General features: G+C 29.1%; 4 protein-coding genes across 4 annotated transcripts; all 4 read right to left on the bottom strand.

Annotated features, from left to right (window-relative positions):
- Positions 1-3,378: 3,378 nt before the first annotated feature.
- LOC103581012 (endoplasmic reticulum metallopeptidase 1) lies at positions 3,379-9,392 on the bottom strand. Its single transcript, XM_008562982.3, has 11 exons — positions 9,183-9,392; positions 8,290-8,967; positions 7,642-7,773; positions 7,445-7,565; positions 7,067-7,372; positions 6,759-6,988; positions 6,505-6,685; positions 5,973-6,157; positions 5,746-5,901; positions 5,434-5,639; positions 3,379-4,909 (listed from the first exon to the last, which is right to left on the bottom strand). Exons 1-11 carry the CDS (start codon positions 9,183-9,185, stop codon positions 4,456-4,458), a joined length of 2,652 nt encoding a protein of 883 aa, XP_008561204.1. The 5' UTR covers positions 9,186-9,392; the 3' UTR covers positions 3,379-4,455.
- Positions 9,393-10,245: 853 nt separating this feature from the next.
- On the bottom strand, positions 10,246-12,381 carry LOC106693389 (speckle targeted PIP5K1A-regulated poly(A) polymerase). Its single transcript, XM_053737946.1, has 3 exons — positions 11,422-12,381; positions 11,120-11,300; positions 10,246-11,042 (listed from the first exon to the last, which is right to left on the bottom strand). Exons 1-3 carry the CDS (start codon positions 12,248-12,250, stop codon positions 10,457-10,459), a joined length of 1,596 nt encoding a protein of 531 aa, XP_053593921.1. The 5' UTR covers positions 12,251-12,381; the 3' UTR covers positions 10,246-10,456.
- LOC128667677 (uncharacterized) lies at positions 12,381-15,473 on the bottom strand. The gene is made up of 2 exons (XM_053738793.1): positions 15,091-15,473; positions 12,381-15,003 (listed from the first exon to the last, which is right to left on the bottom strand). The coding sequence occupies exon 2, from the start codon at positions 14,980-14,982 to the stop codon at positions 12,382-12,384; it is 2,601 nt and encodes an 866-aa protein (XP_053594768.1). The 5' UTR covers positions 14,983-15,003; positions 15,091-15,473; the 3' UTR covers position 12,381.
- A 404-nt stretch (positions 15,474-15,877) lies between these two features.
- Positions 15,878-27,128, bottom strand: LOC103581014 (uncharacterized). The gene is made up of 7 exons (XM_053737945.1): positions 26,861-27,128; positions 21,257-26,584; positions 20,957-21,173; positions 20,300-20,879; positions 16,987-18,940; positions 16,687-16,903; positions 15,878-16,609 (listed from the first exon to the last, which is right to left on the bottom strand). Exons 2-7 carry the CDS (start codon positions 26,568-26,570, stop codon positions 16,027-16,029), a joined length of 8,865 nt encoding a protein of 2,954 aa, XP_053593920.1. The 5' UTR covers positions 26,571-26,584; positions 26,861-27,128; the 3' UTR covers positions 15,878-16,026.
- Between the last annotated feature and the right edge of the window lie 103 nt (positions 27,129-27,231).

Below are 27,231 nucleotides of genomic sequence, written 5' to 3'. Positions count from 1 at the left end.
GCAAAAAAAAAATTATTTGAAATCTCCACAGTATAAAATCTATAAATTTAAATTTTTATTTCAATGATTAAAATTTATTTGATACTTTTTTAACTAGACTACATTTCATTTCTTGGTTCTGATTATTTTTTCTTGGTTTCAAAGCTGTTGATCTTCAAGTCGAAGGAGCTAAACATATAGTAACTCTAGTGTTGAGTTAAATCGTTACATTGTTTAGGACATTTACCGGTGTCAGGTAGAGCGAGAGGGCGAGAGAATAATTAATTAATACGCTAAACACGTAGGGCACACGCATATGTCCATAAAAAGTTTTGTGACTACCAAAAGGAACGTTTATATATATATATGTATACATAAACTTCATCCGGCCCAATGTCTCTAAATACAGACTCAACAAATTTTTTATTAAAATATTTTATAATATTTAATTTCTAAGTAAAAAAATAATTTTATTCTCGTTTTGTTGTATTTTTTTTTAAATTTTTATAAAATATTTTTCTTTTGTACTATTATTTCTCATTGTACACAAAACTTTTTACAACCGTTACTAATTGTTGTTGAGACGAAATAAAATAAATAAACATCATACTGAAGAATAGAAAGAAAAGAAAAACTGATAAAGAAAATTTACAAGCGTGAATGGGAGTAATGGACGAAGACAAAATATATATACATATATATAATATTCATGAACACATTATGTATATGGTTACATTTCGTACATATTCATGTATTCAGTTAAATGGGATACATGAGTGTCACGAAGACGAATAAGTAAAAGTATAAGAATTATAAAAAATCGAGTTTATATTTTAAAAGCTTAGCTTTTAAAAGTGAGAATGCAATGCAGTGTAACGTGAGGTACGGAGCTAGTAATGTTTTCGCTTTTTATCATTGATACGTGATCAATAAAAAAAAAAAACGTTGATTTATCATTTTTATTATTTTCCATGTCCTTTTAAAATTTTAACGGCCACTGACTCATTAAGATTGAGCACGCGCAGTGATAACTTCTATTAAATTTTTAAAATAAAGACTTATTGAACTTCTTACTGTTTTTGATTGAATTATTAAATAATTACTCATATCAACTTGTATACATTATTTTAAATTATAATTTTAATGATTGATGGTGATAAGTGATAACTTTAAATTATCGGAGTAAAGAAAGAATTACATCTGAAAAAATATTATTTTTAAAATTTAGGCCGTGTAAATGAGACAGTTCTCTTATTATTACCTCGAGAACTTGCAAATGTGCTAATTGACAGACAAACAAGTACATTCTTTTTTTACAGTATTTTATTTTGCCTGTTGAATATTGCAAAAATATATATATCGATAATTTATGAGAATAGTAGAGGCACTGTTAGGGTTGTATTCTGTAAAAAATTACCGGAGTAAATGGGAGTAAGTGCGGAGCGGATGACTGTTTATTTATTTAATCTTCTGGAGTGAAATTCATTTTAAAAGGGAGTTTAATTTAAATTTGAAGATCCGGTTCGGAGTAAAATTTACTCCTAGAATGAGTTTATTTTAATATTAAAACTTCGAATTGGAGTGAATGCGAATTGAAATAAAATCTAAACTTGAGTGTAAAAAATTTTCGGAGTAAATTTAATCCCCTCGGAGTAAAATTTACTCCAATGAGGAGTTTATTTTAATATAAAACTCCGAATTGGAGTGAAATGAACTTCAGATCACTCCGCTGAAAAGATAAACTCCCTATTTACTCTGTATGCGGAGTGATTTTTTTAAAAATCCATAATCACTCCCAATTTTTTACAGCATAAACATTAAAGAAAACTTTACTTACTTTAAAAATAATTCGTGATCAAAAATATTAAGACTTAATTATTAATAAAAGACGAATTGATGATGTAGTTGAGAGAAATATCAATGAGATGTAAATTGATAACTGGCGAATTAGTAACGCTTAGTTAATAATCAATTAGCACAATGATAATTTAATTAAAATCTCAAACTAGAGTAAGATTTATTATTTTCACAAAACTATTTTTAAATGCATTTATTATCACACGTATCTGTTAATTATAAATAATTAAACCGGGAATAATTAACCCGAGTTTAAACTCACGTGGTAACTAAAAGTTACACCTGTGGAATATTTTATATAAACTGTCCGTATCTCAAACTCTAGTCAACTGAAAAATTTTATTATAATTACTTTATACATACCTTCTGTTGTAATAAAAATTTAGTAGATAACGAATGTTTGTATGACTTGAAAAAAAAATATAAAAAATTCACTGATACGGATTTCGGGAGTAGTTTAAATAAAAAGTTAAATATATTTTAGGTACAATTTAAAAAGCTTGTATGCTGAAAAATGAACGTGGTGTGCTTGAGCAACGTCAGCGATCGACTCTCGTCGGGTTTTTGTTCCATTCAGAGACCAATAGTGAGAAAGAAATAATGTTTGGTATACATATATATGTAGATATATATATACATATGACGAATCGCGACGACGACGACCAGGAAATCGGTCTCACCTTACCGGACACCGGTGCGTCAATATTGACGCATTTCTTATGAGTTATGAGACACGAAACCTGTACTTTATTTCAAAATCGACAATTCCAGCCGCCCAATTTTTTTTTTAAACTTATAAATTATATTTTTTTTGATTAACAATTTTAAATCGCACGAAAAAAGTTTTTTAGGCGATACCAGGTAACAAAATTATTTAATAAATTACAAGGTTGTTTTTATTTTAATCTCGATTACATAAATAATTGTTTTTTTTTTTTTTAATTAGCAGATTGCTGGTAGTATAACAATTTTAATTGAATTCTTTATGTGACTGAAATGCGCAAACGGATGAAGCCGGAAATTAGAGGAACTTAATTTCTATAGTACTACTAAATGACCTACTTTGCCTGTAAAATATTTAACAACAAACAAATCTATACAAACAATTATAAAACAATTAAAATATTGTGTAATAATTTGCACATATAAATTAATAATGATTAAAAAAAATTAGCTTAAAAATTTTTTTAAATAATTCAATTTTAATTTTATTGTGAATTATTAACAATAATTTTAATTTAACAATTAGAGTACAATATTAATGTGAAACTCCGTCAAAGTCACAATAAAAAATTTTTTTCATTTTCACGTAATAAATTCATATTATCAATCAATTTTTTTTTTGACGTATATACTCTTAGTTTTTTTTAAGCGATAATTCGTTGCAAGCGTGTTATATAAATCGTTTAATAGTCGATATTAAATAATTATAATTAAATATTAATTAGAAAAAAAATCAACAAATGATTTAAGATAACTAAGATATGTATCATTTATAATAAAATAATAATAAATATACGAAAGTTAATTAACACAATAAAGTCATTTAATCACAAATTTATTAATAAAAAAAAATTCATTTTAATCATCAACATATTGAGTACTGAAAGCGCATTAAATAGATCAGTATCTATTTTATTTTTATTAATCCACCGTAAAAAATTTTCGGAGTGAACGCGGATTGAATCCGGAGTGAATGCGGAACGGGTGGCCGTTCATTTAATCCCCTTGGAATTAAATTCACTTTGAAGGGGAATTTATTTTAATAAAACTCCAAATCGGAGTGAATATGGATTGAAATAAAATTTGCAATCACTCCGAATTCACTCCCGATTTTTTACAGCGTAATATTTTAATTTTTTTTTTTTTTTTTTTTTTTCATAATTTTACGAATATATATATATAATAGTTTTATTTGACATTACACGAGATGGTGAGATAATTTTATTTGGAGCATAAAGTAGTCAGTAAAAATTTAATCTGAAGCTAATATTAGTATTATTATTAATATAATTATACTAAAACCTATTGCAGCACTTGTGTTATATTATTATTTATAATAATTATTATCGTTTGGTGTCTATCACGAATTTTAAAGTACTAAAAAAAAATTACTTTTACTTTTTTTTTTTAAACCTTTTTTTTTTGGTCAATTCAATATACTAATAAATTTATATAAATATTAATACGGCACATTTTGCAGGCTAATTAACTCGTCATACGTTTATTAACTATACGTTAACGAGTTTGTAATTTTTAATAAGAAAATTTTTATTATAATACCTATTGAAAAAGTTTAAATTTTAATTATTTTAAATTTACCATTTAGTAAAGATGGTTCTAGTAAAAAATTGTGTAAATATTTATAGTAAATATTACAGACAAAATGTCACTTTACATTAATATTGAAATACTAATTAATCTAGGCCGTCTAAGTGTGCTTTTTATTTCTGTATATTATTAAATTATTAATTTTAATTATTCTGTTACTTATAAATTTTAAATATCACTTAATACAATAAACATTGTATCGAAAATCCTATAGTTCTATTCTCTTTATTTTATCTCTTTGTATTTTTTTTTTTAATTATAAGTATTGAATAAATAAATGAATCACGTTTAAAATTCCCATGAAGTATAAGACGCAGTCCATGGTGTGATTACTGTCCATGATGGGAATTGTTTTAGGAATTTTTCAAACTTTTGAGACTTTTGATTTTCTCCGTGCAAAAAGTGCCCGGCTAAGGCAATAGTTAATACGGGTTCTTTATAATTTTCGGGAGCTTGAAGGACTATTGAAAAATTATAAGGAACACAGTCGGATGAACAAGCGTAATAAATAAAGTAAACTTCACGATCATTCCACGAGGGACATGCTAGTGGATCACCACCAACAACATTCCACTGTTTTAAATGCACTCCTGGATAAGGCGATAAAATAATTCCTATATGATCCGGACCAGTTATATTAAACGTTAAAGTTGTCGTATTTTTTCTTGATATTTTTGACACCAATTCCAATTGAGTGGGAATTTTAATTGTGGGAGCTGGTCCAGGTATCCAACTTGTTTTCCTTAAATAATTATAAATATCGAATTAATAATGTAATTATAAAATACTGTTATAAATTACTGCTTAAATCGTGTCACCAATTTCAGATGAACTCATATTTTTATTTGTCCTTTTGACTTTAGGGAGCTTCCCAATGCCCAAAGGGCTTATGTTTCTTTTTTCATTGCCAATTTTTTGGCAGGCAAGGTGGCAGAAGATGAGAGAAGCGATAGGTGGGGACAGCAAGGAGTTGATAGAACTGGATAAATGAAGGGAGAGACAGGGGATGCAGAATAAGTAAGTAGAAAAAGAGTAACGAAGAAATAGAAGGATAGAAATGTAAAGGAGTGTAATTTAGAATGAGTTTTGTTTTTTGTATATTTGAATGTAAGTAGCATAAGTGTAAAAAATTGTAACAGCGGAAGTCCGGCTGTACCCCGCAAGGAAAAATAAAGTCTCTTGGCTCTAGGAAATTCCCTAAAGCCAAAAGGACGAATAAGAATGTAGTCCTCTTGGAATTAGTAACGTGATATTTGTATAATTTACCATAAAAATCTTCTAACTGGTACGAGATAAGGTAACCCACAAAACAGTTGCTCTTCGCAGTCTAAATTAGTAGGTAGTACAGCACCGATTTCAGGTACCATTGACTGAACGCTATGAGGAGAATTCATATCTAAATCTACTAACCAATATCCAGTTCCTGAATATTTTAGCATACCATCTACATCATAATACTGTCTTTGAGTATGCTGTAATTATAAAATTATAAATAAAAGTATTCGCATAATGATGACAAATAAAAATAAATTCGAATCAAAGTTGTCAGCGCTAATAAAAAAGAAAGAAAATATTTACCGCAATCATAAATCGTTGGGGCGCAGGCGATGAAACATCACCGCTATAAGGAAACCCTAGAGGTGTTAATATAAGTACTGCGACTGACAAATAAAATAAACCTATCATCACACTTATTACACGTCCAGCATTTTTAATTAATATTACCATTGGCATCTGAAAAATAATTCATTTAAATTATTTTTTATAATGTAGTTAAGAAATTGAATAATAAAAAAATTACTAACCGTAAAACTTAGTAAGAAACAGAATAATATTGACAACATGTTAGCCATTATAACTTCGGAATTGGTACCAGCGCCTATACGGCCCATTATCGGTATAAATAAATATAGTGCGCCTATTGATAAATAAAATGACTGCATGTATGGCAAACTTAATATTCCTACTTGATAACACAGCCATTTCCAATCTGTAACGGAGAATAAATAAATTTATAATTTAAATTTTATTTATAAAAAAATGAGGTAAAAAGACCCAATAATTTTTTAAAAATCTATGTCTTAGCAAAATTGTAACTGCGTATTCCTTTTTTCAATTAATTATCAACATTTTAATCAGTAATTACAATTGAAAGTCATTAAATATTGGGAGGCACTGTCTGATAATGGCCTTAAGGGCATGATAGCAATGATAATTTTTTTTCTATAAAAATGATAAAAACGCATTAATCAGTTAAGACAAGCGACTGATGATACTGATCGGGTTTGGGACTTTTACCTCAATTAAATAAATTATAAATTTATATTAATATATTACCTCTCCATTTTTCAAAGAGATTATGTCGTACAATATTACCAAATGCTGGAAATATTACCCAGTGTAATGGTATAAACCCTGAACGTATTTCTAATAAAATGCAAGCTAACAATACTGACATCCAAATTACACTATAAGCATCACTGTATAACTGATACAAGGTCCAAGGTGTACTAATTACCTGAAATGGATTATAGTAATTAGATTTTGCATAGATGAAAATTACCTCAGATTGCTGAAGATAAATTAACTACCTGTTTTTGTCGATTTGCTGCGTACATAAAAAAGAGCATAGATACTGCGAGTGTCGGACAAACGTAAAGAAAAAATAACCAGGCTGGTCTAGCGTACCAGCTCATGACTTTCTCAAGTTTTGTAAGAATAAGTGCAATGAATGTTACTGACACCATTGAAATTATCCATGAGGCACAGATTATTGAGACGCAAATTAATATTTGCTTTAAATATGTCGAAGTTTTCAACTCTTAATAATTCAAAAAAATATAAAAAATCAATTATCGCTTGTCATTAAAATGTAAAAAAATATTTTAAATTAAATTACCTTGACGAGTGACTTTCATATTCAAATATATTGAATAAGCTCCTATAAATATACTGGTAATATTTATAATAGTGGCGATAAATTGGGGCCATCGTATGACAAAAGCTCCGAGAAAATCAAAAAACACAAGACTACCATCGTGATCTTGAAGTAATGGATTTCCTAAATAATTTCCTGTAGCTATTCCCTGAGTTAATGCGAGTATATTATCACCAGTCCGCTGAAGTGCTCCAAGTGCAATTTGTTCCACTGAATCAAACTTGGTGTGATAGACATAACCATTGGTCGTCCACGCAAAGTCAACACCTTAAATATTCAATTAAACAATTAAATATAATTCTCCTCATAACTTAAGTTAAAATAAGATTAGATAATTACCAGATACTTTGCCAAAGTCTCTAAATATACGGTAATCAGTATCACCTGGCACAATTCCACTTTGAAATATTTCTTGAGCTAAAGATGAAGCATATGGGAATGGGACCTCTTTTGAATATACCTATTTAAATTATTTGTTAATTAAAGTATTGATTTATTTATTTATTGATTAAATTAAATGTATAAGAAATTAATACTTCAATAATCCATGGATTATCAGGACCAGCTTGGAACAATAATTCACGTCCACCTGCACCACATGCTTCTATATTAATAAAAGCTTTTACTTCTTTAGCCCATGGGTGTTGTGTTATAAATCCATGAGATGCCTAAATAAATATATCAGTATATTGATGAATTAACTAAATGAATAAATATTTATAATAATGTAAGGAAAAGAAAAGGTGTAGTGTCAAGTGCTGAGGGTATGAAGTCAGCATGGGGATCATGAAATTATCTGAAAGACGTGTGGTAATAGACGACCTTTTTCAAGGCAGTAAATAATTTTCTAATCTCTATAAATTTTTTTAGATATCAAGTTCAATATCCCGAATAAAAATATAAGGGAAAATACTTTTACAAATTCTATACTTTAATGTCATTTATACAAAACGGTCCCAGAAATAAAAATTTTGAATCAGTTGTTTACTGAAAATCGTCAAATTTTTTTAAAGTAAATTTGAATTGAAATGGAAAGTAAAGTAAAAATTTAATCCAGTAATTAAACTTTATGACTGTTCATGTTTACTTCTTTGTTGGATCATTTGTTATTCACGATGTGATAACGCGAATATTTAAAAAATTTTTAAATTGAGAAAAACTTTAAATAAATAAATATAAAATACCTGTAGTAAATTTTCTTCCGCTCCATTAAATAAAAATATAATATTATGTCTAAGGTATCTAGAGCTAGTAGCTAAAACTCTCAAAATTTCTAGCATAACAGCACAGGCAGCACCATCATCAGATCCACCAGGACTCTCAGGAAATGAATCAAAATGACAATTCAACAGTAAACTGTGTTCTGGATCTCTCCTTGGGCCCAATTTAACAATAACATTCTGTACATTTCTATAAACATTTGTCATACCATCCAAAAAGGTAAGCGGAAATGCACCCGAATGTTTAGTAACATCAATAACTATTTTATGATTATCATTAGCTTGTTTAATAGTTTCATTAATAACAGCTGTCAAGTAATTGACAGCACGTACTTCGTTAGCATAACTACCGGCTACTCTAGGTCCCAGTAACGTTAAATTGACAACGTGGTTTCTCGCCCTCTCGGCGATAAATTTACCCGGATACTTGTGCTCATTCTTAATTAGTTTTCCTTCAGGTAAATGTTTGTCCATTACTATTACGGTCACCGATATTAACAAAAAAAATGTCAACGCAAATAAAAGATGTTGGGTGCCATTTGAAAGTGATGATTTTTTTTTAATTGAGCTGGGTAAATTACTGTATCCCTCCTCTAATGGTCTGCCAATTCGTCCAGGGCGATATCTTACTCCGTCTTTTTGCTAAAAATTAAATAAACATAAACTCAGGTGTATGTCCACTCAACAATTTATTTAATTAATTATTATTGATCAGTTACCATATTATTTATAATGATTTAGTTCAGGAAGTAAAAAAAATATTTAAATTTAATTTCCGTGCAAAATGTCAATAAGTTTATGTAGGTTATGGAATCAAGTGAAGGATTTAATATTTATAAAGGCATATGCCGACTTACCATGATGTTGTGTAGATTGGGAAAGGTGTGATGTAATTAAGATGATAATTAAAAATAATTATAAATAAATAAACTCGGAATTAATGATTATTGAAGCTGGTACAATGATTGGGCTGCATTTTTACTGCAGAACATTGCGACCGCGCATAGTTACCCGTGACATAAACCAATGGAACCGATGTCCAAAGTGTAAATGTATTTCGAACTATTCTTATGTTAGTATATATCTTATATATATACCATGTATGTATATTTTATCTACTATACCTATGGATTAACATACTCGAGTCTTTACATATGAAGGGTAATGAACTGTGACCATGAACTGAAAATTAATTTTTGAAAATTGATTTTTAAATTTATTATTTATGGAGATTAATAAACAAATTGAGATAATTATATTTGTATGATACTGAAGTTCGCTGATGTCTAATAATTTTTGAATTTTCAAAATGATGAATTATAAAAAAAAATACTTTTAAAAATTTTACCTGTAGTTTTTTTTATTTTCTACATGTAAGTATTTTGAGTTTTGTTTTTTGAATAATTAATTTGTTGAAAAAAATACGAAAATTTTTAATTATCTTCTAATTTCAGTATAATTACAATTATTAGTTCTTTATAACAATAATTATTTTATTAACATTATTATAAAAATGTAATTATATATGAGTGAGAATGAAGCAGATATGCGACAATTTATAAATTTTAAATAAATAAGCAAATTAGAGTAATGAAATTTAGAAAAACGCGCGTATTGGTTCTCTAATTATCTAAAACGAATTTTTTAATTTTCATTCTTCTTACATTTCATTAATTTATTTAAAAATCTTTTAAATTGCTAATTGGCAGGTAAATTCACTCTCATAATTATGTATTATAAGATATTTTTAAAAATGTACAGACTTTTTTGTACATAGAAACTTTTCGATAAGTAATATGTGAAAATTGAATTTTATATTTTAACAATGAGTAACATAGAAGGGTTACATGGGCCACTCGATGTTATAAGAGGTATTTTATTTTTAGTTATAAATAATGTAATCAATAAAATAATAACAAAGATTTTAAGATTATGGTACAAAAATATAATACTTAAAGAAATAAATATTTAATTTCGAACTAAATACTGATAATTATAAATTATAAAAAAGTAATAAGTATGCCAAGCGATGATAAATAAAAATGACGATTGCACCGATATTAGAGAAAATGGTATTGAACTTTTGATATGTGCACAGTGCACTGTTTGATGAAAACTGAAAGACAAAAGGTTATTTATTATCTATTAGCTTTTGAGTACTCAATAAGCAGTAAATTTTGAATCGATTCATTGTAGATTTTTTAACTGCTTTGGTAAGATTATGGCTTAAATCAAATGGATCCTGAACGCCTATAGCTGCATCAAAACGAAAAGCGTCGAGGTTTTTATTTTTCTTTACATAATTTTTATAAGGCAACATTTCAATAGGCAGATTTTTAAGTCTACCTGATACAACAAAATCTTTTTTTCTAATCGGACGGCCCATTAGTGGGCAAAAAATATTATTTCTATAATCAAAGCCAGCGCACATTATAAAAAAACCTCTAAGAAGATTTTTAAAACTAGAATTGTTAATGATGTCTGATATATCTTCATATACTCCTGTTTCCCAGCCGCTGATCATACATGAATTTCCTTCAACTGTTATTAAGTCTGCAACACTTGGTAAGATAAACTTTGTTTGTAAGTAATAAATTACCATCCAAGCGATAGTATAACTACTTATTCCATCTTCGCCACTCAAGTTGCATATATTTATCCAGTCTTTTATGAATAAAATTAGTTTTCTGCATAGAGGATACTTATCAAGATACATTCTGGAATAAAATCAGACAATTGTTAATAAAAAATGAAATAGATTACAAGACTTGAATGACTAATAAAGTTAACTCACTTGATTAGTTTAGTATTTTCAGTTGTAAGGCCACTCGTGAAAGATAAATCACAATCAATACCTGTAGGTCTATGTACCAATTTAATAATTGGAATTCTACAATCCGTAATTACTCTTTGAACTGTCCAAATGTTCTCATTTTGCTTCAGTGAATGTCGACTCTTTTCAAAAAATATGAAATATCATCCGAAACAGTTCCCGCGTAATATAAATTATCTGTAAAATAAAATCAGTCGATTATTTCTTAATTTCATCTATAGTTATTAATAAATAAATTATAAATAAATATTTGAACTTACCACAATCAAGAAAAATATCAAAATCACTATTCTTTGACCCTAATCCGGAGATCCGAGAACCAAAAGGATGGATTTTGACATCAAGGTAATTGCTAGTAGTATTTTTTAAGTCATCTAACAATAACTGTTCATTCTTTCTCATTGTCTCTGCTTCCTCATCCAGCTCCTCTAATTTAGTTGTCATGAGTTGCTCTGCATTAATCAGTAGTTCTTCAGCAGCAGTCGGTAATCGCGTAATAAGATAAAATGATTTGTCAGCATAATATTTATGGAATCTACAATTCGCGTGATAAGTAAATGTATTTTTAAATCCGTAGAATAGTATACCGCACGTTGGACAAAAATCGCATACAAAATCTTCTAACTCAACAAATTTCGCGCATTTTTTCTGATGTTTCTGTGAATTTAGATGTTTGTGAAATCTGTTCTCAAGTTTAAAGTGCATACTGCAAACTACGCACCAGTACCTTTGAACATTATACCAACTGTATTCTAGTCTTGAATTAAAATCACTGATAAATTGTTGCAAATTATTCTTCAACTTATTTTTCTCATCTTGATGTTTACGTTCATTTATGTGAATTCCCAAGGCGTCGTTATTATTTAGAAGAACTGCAGGTTTTACAGGATCGCAGGCATAGCAGACAACATGTCGATCACTTTTGTCTTCTATCATTTCACGTGCTAGATGTAGATCACTAAATTCATTCGGTACACTGTCGAACTTCATTTGATCTTGGACCATTTGCATTAGAAAATACGAGTGCTCAACACTGCGAAAGTGTTCATAGACATTTCGTAGTGAAAATGATACTGTTTTACGGCATACCATGCAATAAATTTCTTCCTTATTGATGATACAAATTCTATTCAAACTTAACTGAATACTTTGACGCAGCGCTTCATCTATTTCATAAATATTAATTTTTTTTTTAATATTCTTTTGATCAATATCCAAATCTTTTAATCCAATTTTGCGCTTTTTTTTATTTCGAGTTTTGTACGCCATCTTTTTTTTTTTTTTAAATTTCTATTTTTCGTTGCCTTTGAGTCATTTTTTACTATCGAACAATCTTTTCTTCTTGATCTAACACCCGGAATCACTTGGCCATCACAGAATGTGCCATCAGAGAAATTTATCAGAATTCCAGCGTCAAGATTAACAAGAGATTTTAAACCTCTGATATTATCATCTGTAAATAATTGCCAAAAATGACTCGATAAATGAATATGTAACTTAACCCGAGAATCCAAACGTTCACGACAAATATCGCAATGTACTAAATATTTTTTCGCATCATTGTATCGATAAAGATCGAGAGGTAACGCGTTCGACGATAATTCTTTTTTCTCTTTTGATCTAGCCGGCAGTGGAATCAATGATTTAGACTCAGCTTCAGTCCTCGTTGAATCCCATAATATTAATTCACAAGTTGATGACTGACTGCTCGTAGCTGCTGATGGATAATTGGATATTACTTTTGGTGGACATAAATTAGGTCTCTGTCTTACTAATTTCGATGGTGCAATGAAAATAGGCCCATGATGTGTTAAATGTTGTTGGCTATTTATATGTCGTTCAGCATATTTATAACTAAAAAAAATAGTATTGCATGTGAAGCATTCCATGAATCTAAAGTTGAAGGGAAAAATATTATTTCGTACAAGTTTCTCATAAACATTAGGTTTGCGTGGAACCGTATTAATAAATTCTATTATTTTTTTTTTATTTGTCAATTCATCTTGATGGTTTACGTCGTTCATATGTTTCGTTACTGCTGCTATTGACCGCAAACTTTTTTTACATAGATGACAGAAATAATCTTTAAAATCTTTAAATATAAAATTATCAAAATATTGATAAAATTCACTTTCCGTTTCATTCATTGAAATCATTTTACTCTTAGATACTACTGAATAATCATCTGGCTTTTTCAGTAAGCTTTTACTACTTGTCTCAGATGAATGAACTGATTTAACAACTTGATTCATCGAATTTTCCGGCTCAGTTAGTAGATTGTTTAGTTCTGATGATGAGCTTTTAGGACTCTCTTCACTGAGTGTTGAATTAGTTTCTGATATTTGGGTGCCAGTACTAATGACTGATTGGTCAATGGATACTGCATTGTCCTCTGGCTCATTTAAAGACATTTTATTATCACCCGTTTCAAATGAATCGACAGATTCAACAGCTTGATCCAACGACTTTTCCGACATAATTGAATGTACAAGATCAAGATGTTCTTGAGCATGAACATATGACGAAAAAGAACATGAACATGTGAAACAATGCAGCAAAGAATTGTCGATTTGACAAATATTTTCCATCCAGAGTAAATCAACAAAAGTTGGAGTACACAAAAGATCATTGGCTATATTCTTGATATTTTTATTTTCTTTCATAAGATTCTGATGATTTGGATCCTCCATATGTTCCATTATATTTGACGGAAAAAATTCGAATGACAATTGTATTTGACACAGAAAGCAGTAAAAATCTTTTTTGTAATTTTTTTCCGAGATTAAATTTTTAAGGAAAATATAATTTTTAAAGAATTTACATATGTCCGAATTCTTAACCTCACTTAGTATTGGATCACTTTCAGACACCTGGCTGTTAGTATTAAATTCTAGTTGATCATTAGATACTAGATTGTTATCTGTTTCATTTAATGCTGCATTACGTAAAAAACAATAAAAATTATTGATACCGTGACCAATGAAATTTGTAAAGCGTTTCAAAACAATCTTTATTCCCGAATCTGAAGACCTCGTTGAATTACTTGATGTAATATCGTAGTCATTATTATCTCCATTATTATGATCATTGATAGTTTTAGTTCTCACACTAGTAAATACCTTTGATCTATTAATGTCTGAACTATTTTCCCAACTCAAATGTTCTTCCATTAATAATTTCGCCATATCGTTTATCAATTTTTCAGCGAATTTATTCTGATGAACTTCACCAGCAATATGCTCTGCAGAAGTCTCATATCCATTAATGATTTCATCACATGAAAGACACCGCAGTTGTGAAAATACAAACGGATAAATGGTATTGATTACCAAATCTTTACAAAGATCAGGATCTGGCAGCAGAGTTGCTTCATTGATATTTATTTGTCTGGTATAGATTTTCAAACGTTTTTGATGTTTTTTACCACCGACATGTGTCAATGATAAATACCAACTTTTATGTTTCTTAGTGCACAAATAACAGTAATAATTTCTACCCATTGGATGGATAAAATTTTTAAAATATATAACAAACTCATCAGCTGGTCTGTACCATGGCATCAACTGATGTTCATCCGCATGTTTTTTAAATAAATTTTTAGGAATAAAGTCTTTGCATAATTTACATTTAATTTGATCACTGGAATAATCTTTAAAGTTTTCCGTAAAATATGGCAATGTTAATAAATGCTCTTCTTTCTTCTTATGATATTTCCATTTTTCCGGAAGTGATTGTGATGAGCAAATAAAACACATCAATATTCCATTGTCATCAATTTTAGATTTTACATCAGTTATATTTTTAGGATATTTTTCACCAGACATTTTTCTTACTTGACTTACGCGCTATTTGAAATAGACGAATAAAAATAATATAATAATATAATCAATAGAGATAAAATCTTTTAAATTATTTATTTTAAGAATACTTACTTTTAATAATAATTAATAATTATTAACAGTTAACTTATTAGCTCTTATCGCCTGTATTACGAACATTACGATGATGAATTTATCGTAAGTGTCCACTTATTTGCCCTCGAACTTGAGCTATTGTACTGTTGTTTTTAGAAAATAAATAGAAAGACTGCAACCGAACTTTATGTCATGATCGCAGAATAAATAAATAATACGGGAAATCCCGTATGTTGTGTTTTTCTTGTTTCCTCACTTCGACTTTTAATTTTCTAGTTTTATTATGTAACTATACTTAACGACCTTCATAAATTGTTATCTGCTATTACGTTTTGTGTATGAATTCTATATGTAGTTGATACAAGCGAATACTGATGACAGTATGGATAGTGATGTCATTATTTTCCTCAGTAGATTATAAAGTTCAGTTGTTGTGTAAATGTAAAAATGATCAATAAAATGATAATTTACTATCATTAAAAAATTATATTTCTTATTATAATAATACATTGGACAAGTTGTTTGGATTCAAATATAAATATACATCAAACTTATGCATTTTCTGTTGAATTTCATATCAATAATTAGGTGAGGTAATAAGAATAACTTTTTGTAATTAATAAAATTTTTAATTAATTAAAAGTAAGATTATTTATGTATAATACAAAGAGTGTAGAAAAATATTTTGTTACAATTTCTTTATAATGTCAATTTTAATTAGGAAATATTTTGAAGTAGGACACAAAGTTATGTAAATAAAAGAATATAAATTTATGGTAACAGTCGATAATTTTAAATATTAATGTGTTAATGACAAATTGTTTTAAAAAAATTGTTTCTTTATCAAATACTTTAAATTGTAATTGAATACTGGGAAGTGGATACAAAATAAGTTGAAAAATTGTCATATTTTAGTGGTTCTGTTAAAAAAAAAAAAAACATCAGGACTGATTATTAATTATCATTTAACTTATTAATGCTCATTGAGCAGTAAGTTTTGAATTTATACATTGTAAATTTGGTAACTGCTTTGGTAAGATTATGGCTTAGTTCAAATGGATCCTGAACGCACATAACTGCATCAGAACGAAAACCTTGGGCGTTTTTATGTTTTAACATATATTTTATATAGGGCAACATTTCGATAGGCAACTTTGTAAGCGTAGCCGGTACAATAAAATCTTTTTTTCTAATCGGACGGCCCATTAGTGGGCAAAAAATATTATTTCTATAATCAAAGCCAGCGCACATTATAAAAAAACCTCTAAGAAGATTTTTAAAACTAGAATTGTTAATGATGTCTGATATATCTTCATATACTCCTGTTTCCCAGCCGCTGATCATACATGAATTTCCTTCAACTGTTATTAAGTCTGCAACACTTGGTAAGATAAACTTTGTTTGTAAGTAATAAATTACCATCCAAGCGATAGCATAACTACTTATTCCATCTTCACCACTCAAGTTGCATGTATTTATCCAGTCTTTTATGAATAAAATTAGTTTTCTGCATAGAGGATACTTATCAAGATACATTCTGGAATAAAATCAGACAATTGTTAATAAAAAATGAAATAGATTACAAGACTTGAATGACTAATAAAGTTAACTCACTTGATTAGTTTAGTATTTTCAGTTGTAAGGCCACTCGTGAAAGATAAATCACAATCAATACCTGTAGGTTTATGTACCAATTTAATAATTGGGATTCTACAATCAGTAATTACTCTTTGAACTGTCCAAATGTTCTCATTTTGATTCAGTGAATGTTCGACTCTTTTCAAAAAATATGAAATATCATTCGAAACAGTTCCCGCGTAATATAAATTATCTGTAAAATAAAATCAGTCGATTATTTCTTAATTTCATCTATAGTTATTAATAAATAAATTATAAATAAATATTTGAACTTACCACAATCAAGAAAAATATCAAAATCACTATTCTTTGACCCTAATCCGGAGATCCGAGAACCAAAAGGATGGATTTTGACATCAAGGTAATTGCTAGTAGTATATTTTAAGTCATCTAACAATAACTGTTCATTCTTTCTCATTGTCTCTGCTTCCTCATCCAGCTCCTCTAATTTAGTTGTCATGAGTTGCTCTGCATTAATCAGTAGTTCTTCAGCAGCAGTCGGTAATCGCGTTATAAGATAAAATGATTTGTCAGCATAATATTTATGAAATTGACAATTCGCGTGATAAGTAAATGAATTTTTAAATCCGTATAATAATATGCCGCACGTTGAACAAAAATCGCATACAAATTTCTCTGACTTAATAAATTTCGCGCACTTTTTCTGATGTGTCGATGAATTTAGATGTTTGTGAAATCTGTTTTCATGCTTAAATTGCTCACTGCAGACTACGCACCAATAACTTTGAGCATTATACCAACTGTATTCTAGGCTTGATTTAAAATCACCGATAAAGTGTTGCATATCATCCTTCAATTGATTTCTTTTTATTTGATGTGGAAGTAGTTGTGTGTGAACCTTCAAGGCGACGTTAGTATTTGGAAGAACTGCAGGTTTTAAAGGATTGCAGGCATAGCAGACAACATGTCGATCACTTTTGTCTTCAATCATTTCACGTGCTAGATGTAGATCACTAAATTCATTCGGTACACTGTCGAACTTCATGTGATCTTGGACCATTTGCATTAGAAAATACGAGTGCTCAACACTGCGAAAGTGTTCATAGACATTTCGTAGTGAAAATGATACTGTTTTACGGCATACCATGCAATAAATTTCTTCCTTATTGATGATACAAATTCTATTCAAACTTAACTGAATACTTTGACGCAGCTCTTCATCTATTTTATAAATATTAATTTTTTTTTCAATATCATTGTGATCAACATCTAAATCCTCTAATCTAATTTTTCGCCTTTCTTTATTTTGCGTTTTACACGCTATCGTCTTTGCAAGTTTATTTTTTTTCATTGCCATCGAGTCATTTTTCGTTAATGGATGATCTTTTTTTTCCGATATAGCGCGCGGAATTACTTGGCCACCACCGATCCTGCCATCAGAGAAGTTTAATATAATTACAGAGTCCAGATTGACAAGAGATTTTAAATCTCTGATATTATCATCTGTAAATAATTGCCAAAAATGACTCGACAAATGAATATGTAACTTAACCCGAGATTCCAAACGTTTACGACAAATAACGCAGTGCTCTGCAGATTTTTTCGCATCATTGTAGTGATGAATAGTGATTGAAAACGCGTTTGACGAAAATTGCTTTTTCCCTTTTGATCTAGCAGGCAGTGGAATCAATGATTTAGACTCAGCTTCAGTCCTCGTTGAATCCCATAATATTAATTCACACATTGATGACTGACTGCTCGTAGCTGGTGATGGATAATTGGATATTAATTCTGCTGTCCATAAATTAAGTCTCTGTTCTACTGATGTCGCCGATGCAATCAAAACAGGTTTATGGTTTTCTTTTCCTCGTTGACTCTTCACATGTTGTTCGGCAGTTTCACAAGAAAAAAATATTGAATTACACGTGTAACATTCTATAGATGCATAATCGTACGGAAAAATATTATTTCGTACAAGTTTTTCATAATCACTAGGTTTGCATGGAATTGTATTGATAAAACCTATATCTTTTTTTTTGTTTTTCAATTTATTTTGATGATTCACATTTTCCGTATGTTCCGATACTGCTGCTGGTGACGGCAAAAATTTTTTACACAGATGACAGAAGTAATTTTCAAAATTTTTAAAGATAAAATTTTTAAAATATTGATGAAATGCTTTTTCCGTTTCAATCACTGGAATCATTTTACTATTAGAATTAGTCATTTCACTATTAGAATCAGAAACTACTAAATATTGCTCTTGTTTTTAATGATTTCGCGACTAGTTTGCCGAGAATTAGTACTCACTATTAAACGAAATAAAATAAACACAGTATTTAAAAATATTAAAACTTGCTGACTGCAAAATAGTAGTATTTTAGACGAGTACACTTCTGCTGCTCGGTACAAGTTCTAGTTACAGACTAAATTCAAGTAGAAAAACTTAAAGATCATTTCTCAGAGTTGTAATTAGACTTATGTTCAAATCCAAAAGAGCGTGGAAGGAAGAAAAATGAGAAAACCTTAGGGGTAGGGATTGTGATTGGAGGTTGCCGGACATCAGTTGGAGCTGAACTAATGAATGGGACTGAGGTAGAGTGGGAGTGGAGGTAATGGAAAGAGCATAAATAGAGCAGGTCAGGATGAGGTCATTAGGATCCGTCCCTTTGACTAGATTAGTTTTATTGCAGGGATTAAAATGTTTTCAAAATACTGAGCAAAGTGATTTTAAATCGAGGAACTGGGAAATTTTACAAATTTAAATTTAAACTTAAGTTCTGAACAATGGACCGAATTTAGGTAGTTTACTTAAGTACTAATTATATGGACATTAAGTAAAATTTTTAATTTAAACCTATAGTAGGCAAATGATTGTAGTTCAATACAGCTGAGATAGTACACAGAAAAACAATTAATTTGGATCTATAACAATATTGTCTTCGGAATTTTTTTCATGACAGAACATTCTCTTGCTCCAAAAGAATTTATTTTTTGATTTTTCAGTTAATTAATCGCTACTTTGTAAATATCAATGGAAAGTCTAATGTTGCCAGGTTTTTTTTCAGCTTTACGTGCCCTTAATAACCCAGTGAATTTTCAAATTGATCCATGGAACCATTTTTCTATGGTGATTGATCGGAGTTTTGCTCCTTTAATTATGTAATGATGATCAAAATGAAAAAATTATTTTTTACAATTATAAGTTAGTTACTCAGTAAATAGAAAGTAAACAAAAAAAAAATTATGATCAAAAGAATAACGGTAATAAAAATATATTTTCATGATTAATAACAACTTATATCGTAATTTCATTTATGTTTATTAATCATTAATTAAAAATAGGTTTATTAATGTATAATATATACTGAGTAAACAATACTGTAACAACTACTTAACAATTGTCAATTTTAATTATGAAATATTTAAATGTAAGGAAGTAAGTTATGTAAATAAAAAAACATAAATTTATGGTAACATTTAATTATCTTAAATATTAATGCGTTAAGTACTAATTACCCACTTTAAATTGTAGTTGAATACTGTAAAAACGTAGAAGTTAAAAATTTTTATACTTAAGCGGCTCTGGTTAAAACAAAGAAACCATCAGAACCGATTTTTAATTATTATTTAATTTATCAGCACTCATTGAGCAGTAAGTTCTGAATCGATGCATCGTAGATTTTCTGACAGCCTTTGTGAGATTGTGGCTTAAATCGAATGGATCCTGAATACCCATCATTGAATCCGTGTGGAAAAATTTAACGGTTTTATTGTTTTGGATGTAATTCACGTAAGGCAACATTTCAATAGGTAGATTTGTAAGACTAGCCGGTACAATAAAATCTATTTTTCTAATTGGACGACCCAGAAGTGGGCAAAATATATTATTTCTGTAATCGAAGCCGGCGCACATTATAAAGAAACCTTTAAGAAGATTTCTAAAACTATAATTATTACTGATGTCCGACAGTGTAAAATCTTTAGATACTCCTGTTTCCCAGCTGCCTATAATACTTGACTTCCCTTCAAGTTTTATTAAATCCGCAACACTTGGTAAGATAAACTTTGTTTGTAAGTAATAAATTACCATCCAAGCGATAGCATAACTACATATTCCATCTTCGCCACTCAAGTTGCATATATTTATCCAGTCTTTTATGAATAAAATTAGTTTTCTGCATAGAGGATACTTATCAAGATACATTCTGGAATAAAATTAGACAATTGTTAATAAAAAATGAAATAGATTACAAGACTTGAATGACTAATAAAGTTAACTCACTTGATTAGTTTAGTATTTTCAGTTGTAAGGCCACTCGTGAAAGATAAATCACAATCAATACCTGTAGGTCTATGTACCAATTTAATAATTGGGATTCTACAATCCGTAATTACTCTTTGAACTGTCCAAATGTTCTCATTTTGCTTCAATGAATGTTCGACTTCTTTCATAAAATATGAAATATCATCCGAAACAGTTCCCGCGTAATATAAATTATCTGTAAAATGAAATTGGTCGATTATTTCTTAATTGCATCGATAGTTATTAATAAATAAATTATAAATAAATATTTGAACTTACCACAATCAAGAAAAATATCAAGATCACTATTCTTTGATCCTAATCCAGAGATCCGAGAACCAAAAGGATGAATTTTGACATCAAGGTAATTGCTAGTAGTATATTTTAAGTCATCTAACAATAACTGTTCATTCTTTCTCATTGTCTCTGCTTCCTCATCCAGCTCCTCTAATTTAGTTGTCATGAGTTGCTCTGCATTAATCAGTAGTTCTTCAGCAGCAGTCGGTAATCGCGTTATAAGATAAAATGATTTGTCAGCATAATATTTATGGAATCGACAATTCGCGTGATAAGTAAATGTATTTTTAAATCCGTAGAATAGTATGCCGCACGTTGGACAAGTATCGCATACAAAATTCTCCAACTTAACAAATTTCGCGCACTTTTTCTGATGTGTCGATGAATCTAGATGTTTGTAAAACCTTTTTTCATGTTTGAATTGCACACTGCAAACTACGCACCAATACCTTTGAGCATTATACCAACTATATTCTAGTCTTGAGTTAAAATCACTGATAAATTGTTGCAAATTATTCTTCAACTTATTTTTCTCGTCTTGATGTTTGCGTTGATTTATATGATCCTTTATAGCATCTATTTTGTTCGGAATAATTGCAAGTTTAACAGGATTGCAGACGTAGCATACAATATGTGGATCACTTTTGTCTACCATCATCTCTTCTGCGAGACGTAAATCACTAAATTCATTCGGTAAACCCTCGAACTTCATATGATCTTGGACCATTTGCATTAAGAAATACGAGTGCTCAACACTGCGAAAGTGTTCATAGACAATTTGCAGTGAAAATGGCACTTTTCTACGGCACACCATACAATAAATTCTATCCTTAGTGATGATACAAATTCTGTTCAAACTTAACTGAAGACTGTAATGCAACTCTTCATCCATTTTATAAATATTCATATTCTTTGGTGCTTCACTATCATAAATATCCACATGTTTCAACATGATTCTGTTTCTTTTTTGATTGGGTTGATATTCATCTTCTTTTAGAGGGATTTCATCTACTTTAGTATTTACCCACAACTTTTTATGTTCGGACTTTTTCTTCTCCTTATCCCCTTTACTATTACTCTTCTTGTTATCCTTATCAACAGTTTTATCATTTAACGACAATTTTTTATAATCTGATTTTTCCATATTCGATTTCTTTTTATCAAGTAGAACTTCTCTGCTTTCAGACGCAATACTTGGTATCACTTGGCTATAAACTTTACTCTTACTATGATTAACAATGACTCTAGGGTTCAACTTGTCAAGAGCTATCAAGTCATCAATACTTTTATCTGTAAATAGCTGCCAAAAATGACTTGATAAATGGACGTGCAAAATATTACGAGATAATTTCTTTTCCCGACAAACGTGGCAACGTAAGAAACCTTTTTTTGTGTCATTATAATTATAAATTTCACGTGACAATACATTTGAAGTATTTTTTGTGTTTTTTAGAGATGTCGACTTAGAGACAGATTTACTTTTAGTTATCGCAGATTTTTTTACACTTGATTGTATTTGCGGCAATTTTGTTGTTTGTTTTACTGGTGATGGAATTTTAAATCCTTTATGCGATCTTTGATGTTTCTTACCATTGATATGTTCATCGAGATTTGAAGGTTTCAAAAAATAGCAACATGAAAAGCACTTAACTTTTTTAAAGTCTATTGGAAAAATGTTATTTTGTACAGCTTTCTCATAACTATTTTTTTTTAATCCAGTACTGACAATTTTTATATCTTTTTTCTTAATAATTATTTTTTTCTGGTGTTTTTTATCATCTACATGTTTCATTACTTCTTTTTCTGACAAAGTAATATTACATAAATTACAAAAATAATCATTTTTATTTACTAAAATATAATTATTAAAATATTTAAGAAACTGTTCGCCCGATTTTGGTAACGAACTGGTTTCTTTTTCTTGTTTAACTGGAGTAGTTATTACTGATTTTTTATTATTTCTATTATTATTATTATTATTATTATTATTAGAAATCACAGGTGATTGAGGTAAATCTGTTACCTGTTTCAAAAATACTGTAGCATCAGGTACAAGTACTCGTTTATTCTTATGCTCATTACTATTAACATGTTCTTCCATCTCTTTAATTGATACAAACATTCTTTTACATCTAAAACATTTGAATTCTGAGAAATCACAACCAAAAATTCCATTTCTTACGCATAATTCACAATAAAAAGTACTTTTAATTTTATTCATAATTTTTACGTCTTGAGGCTGCTTTTCAACGAGACTTTGGTGACCTTGAGTACTTATATGTTTAATTACCGCATCAGAAGATACACAATTGACAAAACACAAATGACAGTAGTAATCTTTAAGACGTTTTTCAATAAAATTTTCAAAATACTTTGAAAAATTTATTTTTGATTCTGTTATAAATTTCACAGCTGAACTTTCTTTGCCTGTACTCTTAATAGGATCTGACATTTTTGCTATATCAACTTGAGGCTGAGGTGAGACTGTCTTTTGTTCTATCGATGTTTCAACTGAAGGTAGTCCGAGTTTACGTTTGTGATTTTCACTGTCGACATGTGATTCTGCGTCTCTTGTTGTCGTAAAAATAATTCCACATGTAAAACACTTTAGCTCATTGGGACCGAAGTGATAAATACTATTTCTGACGGACAATTCATAGAAATATAACATACGTTCAGTCTCCGTTTTTATGATTAAATTTGAATGTAAATTTCGCTGTGACATAAGATTACAGTGATTAAATTCTTCTATGTGTTTCTTTACTCCAAGAAATGATAAATTACTGAAACACAAGTGACAGTAATAATCATCACGACGTTTTTCGATAAAATTTTGGAAGTATCTGACAAACTCAGCTGTGGATTCCGATAAAACTGACTGCTTACTTTTAGCAGGCGGCAATCCATTTATTTTTGTAAAGGTAAGCATAAACTTATGATTATCTCTATGCTGCTGACCTACGATATGTTGTTCCGCACATTTTCTCGCTGAAATCGAACACCGACATGTAAAACATTGCAATGCTATAGAATCAAGTTGGAAAATATTATTTCTGATTAGAAGTTCGATAAAATTTGGAAGATACGGGACTTGATCTCCGATGATTTCTTGTTCATTTGTCAAAAGGTTCTTGTGATTCGTCGTATTTAAATGTGACAACATCGAAGATGGCGATGAAAAATTTATCTTGCATAAATTACAAAAATAATTCTCGTTGTATACAAAAATAAAATTTTTAAAGTATTTAATTATCTGGCCTTCTAACTCATACTCTGATGTCACTTTTTTATTTGAAAGGACACTTTCATTAATTGAAGTAATCTTGTCTTTTATTGAATCTGCTGATATTAAATTGCTTTTAGACAATTGAGTATCAGTGATTACTGATTTACGATCAAAGATAAGTTCAGATTGAGGTGGAACTGTCTTTTGATTTATTTTTGCTTCAATAGAAGATATTCTGAGCTCAAGTTTAGTCTTGTGTGTTTTGTCATTGATATGTTTTCCAATACGTTGGTTTGATTCAAGAAGACATTCACATTCAAAGCATTTTAAAGATGACAATCCATCTTGGAATACTCCAGTTCTGACGCAGAGTTCACAAAAATATAATGTCGGTTTGATTGTACCTTGAATTTTATCTCTTTTACCCGCTATAAGATTTTTATGAGCTTTGTCTTCCAAATGTGTCGTTACATAAGACGATGATAAATGAATTTTACATAGATAACAGTAATAATAATTGCAATATTTTAAAATATAATTTTCAAAGTACTTTACAAAATTATCTTTTGTTTCTAGCAATGATGGAAATATCTGCTGATCAGTCCTGATTGAAACTGCTGTGTCATCAATGCTAAAAAGTTTTTTACAATTTTTCTTATGATTGTTCCCGTTGATATGACTTTCAACGTTATTATACGGAAGAACAAGGCATTTACATGTATAACAATATACTGATAAACAATCATTTTGAAAAACGTTACTTTTAATTAATAACTCACAAAAATTCGGCGTATTTACGAGTTCAGCGAAAATATTTTCATCTTCGACTTTTTTTTTAAAACTTTCTTGATGTACTGAATCATTAATATGTATCATTATTGATGATGAAAACTTTATTTTACATAAATTGCAAAAATAATAATTATTATTAAGAATAAAAATATAATTTTTGAATATCTCGATGTACTGATTTTCTAATTCTGATGAAGATGATTTAGTATCCGCAAGATTATTTATCTTAGAGTTATTACTTTTTTCATCAATTTCATTTTTCACCTCATCAACAGATTTATTTTTAGTACTTTTCATTTTTTGAGCTTCTAATAATTGATGCTGCAATAGATAACGATCATAATAATAGGAATGATCAATACGTTTTGTGACTGAATTATCAAAGTACTTTAGCATTTTGTTTTCTATCGGGGGTAAAGATTCTTTTGATTTAATAGACGTTGCGGAATTATCTTTATCACAAATATTATCACTAATAGTTGAATCTATAATATTGTATTGAGAAGAGTAACCTGAACTGGTGGATGCACGAGATTCTGCATTAGAATTAGAATTAGAACAAGTGCCACCAACACAATTGCGAGTATCAGTGGGTTCAGATATTTTTAATTCAGCAAAAAGGGAATTTATTGATTTTTTTAAAGGAACCATTGTATCGATTTTTTTGCTAGACAAATTATTCTTATGAATTCCATCAGCAATATGTTTCTCAGCATTATTATATTGACCAATAGCAATATTACACACCAAACATTGCAATTGGGAAAATTCATACGGAAAAATGCAATTAACGACTAATTTTTCACAAAAATCTGGTGACAAAATTGATTCATTGATGTTTTCTTCTCCAAAGTAATCTTTCAAACATGTTTTATGCAATTCCTGATCGATGTGTGTCAATACTGAATCCCAATTTTTATATTTTCTAGCGCATACGCGACAGTAATAAAATCTGTTGATTGGTTTTATGAAATTTTCAAAGTATAAAACAAATTCTGGTTTGTACCACGGATTCAATGGATGTTTTTTATTAAGATGTTTTACGATTGAACCTTTGGGAATAAAATTTTTACATAACTTACATTTCACAAAATCACCCGGAGAATCTTCAAAATAAATATTAAAATAATGTAATTTTGACACATGATCAAAGCTCATTTTATGGTCTACCCATGTTTCTTTGACAGAACATATATAGCACACTAATATTTTGTTATCATCTTTCTTGGAATTGCCAGTAATCAACTGAGGATATTTTTGAACTGACATCATCTCCATATTTATTTGCTAGTCTGTTAATAAAAAAAAACAAAAAAAAAAAAAATTACACTCTATTGTTAAATAAAATAATATTTGTAATGATACTGAATTTTGCTGACATCTAATAATTTGTTTAATTTTTTAAAAACAAATTATAAAAAAAAATTGCAATCATAGTTTTCAAAATTTTCTACATGTATATACTTGTAGTTTTTATGTTTTTGTAATTTATTCATTGTGAAAAAAATTTGAAAATTGTTAATTATCTGTTAACTTGAAAATCATTATTTATAAAATATTTTACTTACAATTAGACATTCAAAATTAAACGAAGAGTTAACTTAAAACTCGGGATTATTTCACTTTGACAATGAATTTATAAATAATACTGAAATTTTGCGTTTAAAAGAAAAGTAATTGAGCATTTTTATATTATCAGAGAGTGACTCAGAGATATGGGAAGTCCGATTCTTAGTAATTCACACACATTTGAATTTTAGCGTTTTTAATCAGACTTTAACACTGATATACAACGGAGGATTAGCCTTGAAGTATGTATTTGTTTTCTTACGCGACCGCGTGTATGTGAAACCGTTGGAACTAAATATCGCTAAAATATTCAGGGCTGGTTTTCATGAGTGTGAATATAACAGACAAACAATTTTATAAATTTTAAATA

This window comes from Microplitis demolitor, chromosome 4 (assembly GCF_026212275.2).
Source record: "Microplitis demolitor isolate Queensland-Clemson2020A chromosome 4, iyMicDemo2.1a, whole genome shotgun sequence".
Lineage (NCBI taxonomy): Eukaryota > Metazoa > Arthropoda > Insecta > Hymenoptera > Braconidae > Microplitis > Microplitis demolitor.
This window is presented reverse-complemented; position numbering and strand designations above follow the sequence as displayed.